The 7,836-nt window shown below is 37.1% G+C and overlaps 1 protein-coding gene across 1 annotated transcript; it reads right to left on the reverse strand.

Annotated features, from left to right (window-relative positions):
• Window positions 1-1,581: 1,581 nt before the first annotated feature.
• On the reverse strand, window positions 1,582-6,607 carry LOC306861669 (uncharacterized protein). The gene is made up of 6 exons (XM_079404073.1): window positions 6,466-6,607; window positions 6,167-6,371; window positions 3,922-4,230; window positions 2,627-2,754; window positions 2,327-2,433; window positions 1,582-2,215 (listed from the first exon to the last, which is right to left on the reverse strand). Exons 2-6 carry the CDS (start codon window positions 6,330-6,332, stop codon window positions 2,080-2,082), a joined length of 846 nt encoding a protein of 281 aa, XP_079260199.1. The 5' UTR covers window positions 6,333-6,371; window positions 6,466-6,607; the 3' UTR covers window positions 1,582-2,079.
• Between the last annotated feature and the right edge of the window lie 1,229 nt (window positions 6,608-7,836).

The following is a 7,836-nucleotide window of genomic DNA, read 5'->3' on the forward strand; positions in this document are numbered from 1 at the left end:
TACTCACCCTTATGTCCTCCCAAACCTGTAAGACCTTCGTCCATCTTCAGACCACAAGTTAAGATATTTTAGATTCAATCTGAGAGCTCTCAGAGCCTCCATAGACAGCAAGGATATCACCACGATCAATGTACAGAAACGTAGTAAGGACATTTGTAAAATAGTCCATGTGACATCAGGTAGTTTTACGAAGCTACGAGAATACTTTTTGATGTTTTGTTAAGATCTCAAAACGTGTTTTAGGGCACTTTAACACGGTAAAGACAAAAACGTATGAATGCTTTGGATGTTCAGTCACACTCACACAGTGGTGGACAGTAACGAAGTACAAGTAATTCGTTACCGTACTTAAGTAACTTTTTAGCGTATCTGTACTTTACTTGAGTATCATTGTTTTGTGAGACTTTATACTTTGACTCAACTACATTTCGAATGTCACGTTTATAGCGAACGCAATAATGGAAGAAGCGCCAGACATTGAAATTGAGCACCCATGGCCATATTTAAGCGAATTTTTTGAAGTAGTGGAAAGGAAGAACGAGTCATTCATTTTTAAGTGCCTTCTCTGTCTGCCTCAGAAGCATACGATTTCTTCTTTCAAGAATTCGCCGTCCAATCTAAAGAAACACATAGATTTAAGTAATTTTCAGTTTGACTGTGAAATTAATTAAAGGCTAATATACCTGTCGTTTTACCCAAACTGGATATAATACGCTCATACGTTGTGTTAATAAGGGCAAGATGCCAGAAATTTTGAAAATCAGCTCCTTCTCAAACTAAACAAAACATATTTTAGCTTTAGGTAGGTCATACAGTTAACAGTGCTATTTCTGTTATTCTTCTGTTATAGCACATCACTACTAGTTAGTAGTTCTACATACTACGTAAGTCTTCAGGGAAATCTGGTGGTGTGTTAGTTTCTGTTTTTGTGTGATTTATGCAAACACTAACATTTGTTTATAGAGTGAACATACAGCTGTGTTGTAAGGAGTCATGTTTAGTAAATTGGAAAAAAGACATCCTTTGTAAACTCAAGTACATGGTCTGTGTACTTCGTCCATCACTGCACTCACAGACTTCTTCCTCACCCTCCTCCAGTTGAAAGCGACGTCTTCTGACAGGCCTTTCGTCTTTTAAAAGTATTGAAGCAAAAGGCTGTGAAGTAGTCCAAGGTATGGTGACATTAACACCTGAAAACTTTGTTGTACTATAGGCAATAAAGCTTTTGAGCTTCTTATGAATATATCTTATTGTAAGCAAGCGGACACTCAACAGTCATAAAAATGTTTTAAATGAAACAATTTCATACTTGAGGTATGCGATTTTTTCAAATAGTGATAATTATAGTGACTATTTATATTTAGTTGATGTAGCATATCATATTAATCCTAGAATGTGCTTAAGCAGCATGTATTTATAAAGAATACACACTTTTTAGACCATATAGTGATTTCCACAACCAGACTATTGTTCATATTCAGAGTGAAATATTAGGAGCTGCTTATGTGATTTGCTTTCCATTTATATTCATCTTCACATGGTTCAGGAAATATGGCTGTTAGTTATTGAAAACAAGTAAATCATCGTCAAGTATGTTTATTGTCATACTGTTACAAAAAGCTGCAAGAAATTTCAAAGAGAATCACAGTTCAAATGAAACTTTACTGATGTCCTGAACAATACAACTAAAATCATGATCATTTGGTTAAGAGCACTGAAACAATGCTGTTTGTATGGACATTTATATTATATCAGTGTATTACTGGTATTATCATTCATAGAAACATCACTGTTGTTTTAGATGCATATTTCAGTTTAGATCTTAAGATGTGACAAAGTTTGACTGAACAAACAAAAAGCTCATTTAGATAGTTTAATATGAAAGTTGTAATATTACAATGGTTATTTTATTTTTTATTTGACTTAATTTTAGTTTTTTTATTATTTTATTTAACAGAATAACCAAATTAAAGGGTCATTCAAATAAAAACCAAGTAAAATTACTGAAGACAAGACAATGTTTAACAGACATATTTAGATGTTCAATGCACTATATATATAAATATGTATCATAATGAGTCATTTTAAAATACTCTTCTCACAGATCCATTTATACGTATCGCCACATGGAAAATCAGCCCATCCTGGTGAGTGATTTAGACCACAGTCTTCCTCTTGTGTCGGGGGTTTATTCGGTTGTTGAGGCCCCCAGAACCTGCATCAACAGATCAGCATTAGATGCTCAGAGCTGCTTTCTGTGTGATATGATGCTGACTGTGAGAATCATTTATTAAATAATAATCAGTTCAGTTCAGTGATTTCTCACCCAGAGGTCCCATTGCTGCCATCAACCCATTTCCATGTGCCCTCCACATCTCTGTCAGTCAGACCAATCCAGACTAAATCACCACCAGACATGCTCTTCACAAAATCCTGAGAAGTGAAACAATAACAACATTTATAAAATGAGCACAGACCCATTTCAGCACATTATCTTTCATTTAAAACTAAACACCACGATTACACACACACACTCACTCACACTCACTCACTCACACTCACTCACACTCACACACACACACACACACACACACACACACACACACACACACACACACACACAGACTTGTTCCTCTGTGTTGTTTATGATGATCAGATCTGCTCCTCTGTCTGTACAGTGTCTTCTGCTCTCAGTCCAGTTCTTCTTCTCAGAGGAAATGAAGTAAAGACTGGATTGATTGCACTTCCATCCACCTATAAACAAAGACAAGCAATCTCTTGTGAAAAAGTATACTAAAATGTATTTGAAGTATATTTATTTCATGCCAAGTATAATACAAATACATTTACATATTTATGTACTAAATTATCTTGCAATTGTAATTTGAGTATACTGCACTGTTATACCTAACATCTGCTAAATGTTGTACTTGATGTACTTTAATTATGCAGAAGTGGAGCTGAAGTCCAACTAAAGATATACTGGAGTATATTAGATTGTGCTAAAGTGGAACTATTTCAGGTATACTGTAGCTATATATATTTAGTATTTAAAGGCCAATATTATTCAAAGATCATACAATCCTCATCAGTGATGACATGAAAACACATTTTAAGTTTAATAATAAGAAATGTGCAATTAAAAGTTAATTATAAAGCTTAATTATAATTGTTATATCAGTAAGTCTCGTCAGTAAATATGTCAATAGGTTTGAACTATACTTTATGAAATAAATGTATTTTATATATATGCCTTTTATTTTTACTAAGGCATGAACTAAATTTGAATCCAAACAAAATTAAGAAGGTCATTTATGTTAGTTGCACTAGTATTGTATTAATCAATATACAATAACTGACAGTGTACTGTATTGTGATCATATTCAGTTTGAATATTCTGTAGACGGGGAAGTTTTCTGTGCATTTGTCAGGTTTGTGTGTCAAAGCCAAAGTTTGGTTCTCACAAAAGATAATGTTTTTGACTAAAACATTTGATTTTGACCTGGCAGTTTGAGGTTTGCATAAGTTTCTGTGTAGTTTTGAGATTGTGAGAAAATGGTGAATTGTTTCATGAATTGTGTGAATCAAGAAAAACTGTGATGCAATGCTTATGCTCAATGAGATGAATATTGACTTATAAAGCCACTTGTTGCAATGTCTAATTTAACTAATGATCATCCACTACAATAATGTCTCAAATGATCTATTATTATTTATCTTCCGTTGAATCCCTAAATTATTAGTAATTATTCGAAAACAACGACACGACGGGAGTGTCAGGGCTCTTTCACAAAACCATGAATAAACTAGATCGAAGTTTGACAGAACCCTGACAACCCCAACACAACAGATTCAGTACGGTCCACTTTCAAATCGGAGTCTGCTTTAAAGCAAGTTACCATTTAGACTGAAGAAACTTACCCGCAAAAAGATTCTGAAGTTCACTTTTTTCTGATTTCAGCAGGTCTCTCTCTTCTGTTAGGTTTATGTTTTTGGTTAGTAGCTGGTCTTTCTCTTTTGTGAGGTTCATATTGTTAGTTAGTAGCTGTTCTCTTTCCTCTGTGAGGTTGGTGATCTTGGTTAATATCTGTTGTCTCTCTTGTGTGTAGTTTGTGTTGTTTGTATGGATGTGGACACACAGCACTATGACTGCAGTCAGCAGAAGAACACACAGCAGCACCAAACACACCACAGCTGCTCTGGAGCTCCTGTTCTTCACACCTTCACTTCCTGAAGATGATAGACATGATGTTAGTCTCTTCACTTCCTCATTTCTCACGGCTCACATCAACTGGAAACATGCCACTGTTAAGTCTCAGTTAGCCTAACGCAGTACAGATAAATATTATTATTATTATTATTAGAGGGTCAAGTAAAGATGGAACAGATGAGTTTTTAACCGTTTCTTGAAGATGGGTAAGGATTCGGCTACACAGACTGAATTGGGCAGGTCATTCCACCAGATGGGAACACTTAATGAAAAAGTCCGTGAAAGTGTTTTTGTGTGTCTTTGGGATGGTACAATAATGCGTCGTTCACTTGAAGAACGCAAGCTTCTAGAGGAAACATAAGTCTGAAGTAATGAATTTAGGTAAAGGGGAGCAGAGCCAGTGGTGGTTCTGTATGCAAACATTAATGCCGTGAATTTAATGCGAGCAGCTATTGGTAGCCAGTGCTAATTGATGAACAGAGGTGTGACGTGCGTTCTTTTCGGCTCATTAAAGATTAATCTTGCAGCGGCATTTTGGATTAATTGTAGAGGTTTAATAGAATTGGCTGGAAGACCTGCCAAGAGAGCATTGCAATAATCAAGTCTGGACAGAACAAGAGCCTGAACAAGGAGTTGTGTTGCATGTTCCGAGAGAAACGGCCTGATCTTCTTAATATTGTATAATGCAAATCTGCAGTACCGGGCAGTTTTAGCAATGTGGTCTGAGAAATTCAGCTTATCATCAATCACAACTCCAAGGTTTCTGGCTGTTTTTGAAGGAGTTATGGTAGATGAGCCTAACTGGAAGGTGAAATTGTGATGAAGCGATGGGTTAGCTGAAACTACAAGCAGTTCTGTCTTAGCTAGGTTGAGTTGATGGTGATGGTCCTTCATCCAGCAAGAAATGTCTGTTAGACACGCTGAGTGCGAGCAGCTATCGTCGGATCATCAGGATGGAATGAGAGGTAGAGTTGAGTGTCATCAGCATAGCAATGATATGAAAAGCCATGTTTCTGAATGACAGAACCTAGTGATGCCATGTAGACAGAAAAGAGAACTGGTCCAAGAACTGAGCCCTGAGGCACCCCAGGAGTTAGATGTTGCGACTTGGATACCTCACCTCTCCAAGATACTTTGAAGGACCTATCAGAGAGGTAAGACTCAAACCACTGGAGTGCGGTTCCTGAGATGCCCTTTCTCAATAGGGTTGACAAGAGGATCTGATGGTCAACCATATCAAAAGCAGCAGACAGATCCAGCAAGATAAGTAATGAATTATAATAATGATGTATGATTAATGATATAGATTAATATAATGATGCACATCCGATTTCTTTCCCCACTGTTTACTTTGACTTAAGACATAACCGACAGTTTTTTTGAGGATACTCTCCAAGACGTGTATTTTGACATAATTTTGTATGAAGGTACAAGAGCAAGAAAAGGCAAATTCTCAGCACTATTTGTGTGCGCCCTGTGCGCACAGAACACCGCGCAGATGCTGAATTGGGCTCTTTCACTTTTTCTGTTTGCATGTTTAAACTGTGATTTGTATTTGTTCGTTCAGGTGAGGGAGGAAGCGAAGGAGAGCTCGCGTCGGTGTTGCTGTCAGTGAGACGGTGCACACGCAAGTTCTCAGTTGAGCTTTTCCGCGTCTTGTGTTTGAATGCTTTAAACTCTTTTGTATGTTTAACGAACACGTGTAAATGATAAGCTTTCGTGACTACGCACAGCAGTGGCCACTGTCCTGAGCGTCTTTTTAGGCTCACCTCAGCCAGTCAGTTGAGATCGCCGAGGGGCCGGCCCCCCTCAGCCGTGGGCCCCTATAATCGTCACCACCTTTCACCCCACTAGCGACGGCCCTCACTACATTTCAGATCATACTGGATGACCTGGAGGTGAGTAAATAATCAAAATGTTCATATTTGAGTGAACTATTCCTTTAATCTCAGTTACCTGTGTGTTGAGGTGTTTGGGTTGTTGTTGTGTCCTCTGTGTCTTTCTTATGTTTCATGTCTCTTACAGCCTCTGCTGTGATGTAGATATCAACAGTCCTTTCTATTCTGTCTTCTGAGTCCATTATCAAACCTTTATTCATACTATCATTCACAATTCCAGACATTTATTTTTTGGTGCACTTGAAATGGTTACAGTCGTTTATCTATTGAACATAATTGTAAAGTGTTAAAAAAACTAAAATATAAATTCATACGCTGAATTATATACTGAAAAATATTGTTGATTAATCTCAGTACCTGTGAGTTCAGATGACAGGACTCTCGTCGCGTTGAATCTGTGATCTCTTTACCGTCTTCTCTATTTTCATTTACACTATTGGACGGCTTCAGTGTCCCCAAACTAACCCTAGTTTCGCTCCTGTAGTAGACTGTGTTCCTCATCTGTGTTTGTGCAGCTAATATTTATGCAGAAAGGAACTGTTTTTAAAAAGGAACTTTTACTCACTGCGGAAGGACATGTAATCAGTTTCAACAATTTGGATTGTGCTTATTTTACATCAAAAGCCCAGTCAGCTGTTCAGTTTATGGTTGAAGCAGACCTCCATGAAGTTGGCAACCCATAACAATAAATAATCACCATGCAATTATGCCATTCATTTGTGCTGGTTTGGTGTTTGAGATATTAAACATTGTTTTTTTGACTATGCGACGCCACTCTTGACCCCATGTTGCTCAAATCACTCCTGTAAGGATCCACCCGCCGGCCCAAAAAGCAGAATCCAGCGGCCTGCTCGAAGGTTCAGTGTGTGTTCGGTCTTTTATTTGCGTCTTGGAATTTATCTGGATTTGGTTTAGATTTTGCTCTAGCCCAGAGTTAAATCTGGCTCCAATTTCAAGTGATCGTTAAATTTAGGCAATATTCTTAATTAAAAACTGATCACAGATACCGATGGTATATTAATTTAGATATTTGATTATTCAGGAAATCCCATATTTTAAATTATTTGTTCATTAGGCACCAGGCATCGCACAGGAATTACACTCGGCCGATAGTGACTCGGCCATAGTTAAGTCACCTACATCTTGGATGCCCTGGGGTAAGCAGATAAACATCAAATTTCCGTTTTTGGGTAAACTATCCCTTTATTATTATGTACATTACCAAATCACTTGAGAGTTGTTATGACAGACACAAATGATCTGCTACGCAATTAGTAGTGAGTCACTGAATGATCCCGTGACATTATTTATTTTAATATGAAATGTGATCTTTTCTGTGTGTAGATCCTTTTCACATTTCCAGGGTTGTCTGAGGTAGAAGTTATCATAGTTGGGTGAACTTACATAGAAGTGAATGGAAACCTTTTCCCCAACAGTAAAACAAAGGGAAAAAAATAATCATAGTGTTTTAATGACTTTCCAAAAGAGAAAAAAATGATTATAATAGTTAAAACAGAGAAAGATGTCAAATTTTCTAGATTAAAAATGTTAATAACGATGGAAATGCATCATCATATGCATATGATATTCTACACACACACACACACACACACACACACACACACACACACACACACACACACAGAGGCTGCGTCTGAAACCACATACTTCCCTAAGATATGGTAGGCAAAAAATAGTAGGTGAATGAACATTAACATTTTCACATCA

Source organism: Barbus barbus (genome assembly GCF_936440315.1).
Source record: "Barbus barbus genome assembly, chromosome: 42".
Classification (NCBI taxonomy): Eukaryota; Metazoa; Chordata; class Actinopteri; order Cypriniformes; family Cyprinidae; genus Barbus; species Barbus barbus.

Coding starts and splice junctions, on each gene's coding strand:
- LOC306861669 (XM_079404073.1), bottom strand. CDS start 6,332: ATGTCTGGAATTGTGAATGATAGTATGAATAAAGGTTTGATAATGGAC. Junction 4,231..6,166: donor CCAAACACCTCAACACACAG/GTAACTGAGATT, acceptor TATCATCTTCAG/GAAGTGAAGGTGTGAAGAAC. Junction 2,434..2,626: donor TAAACAACACAGAGGAACAA/GTCTGTGTGTGT, acceptor TTCACTTCTCAG/GATTTTGTGAAGAGCATGTC.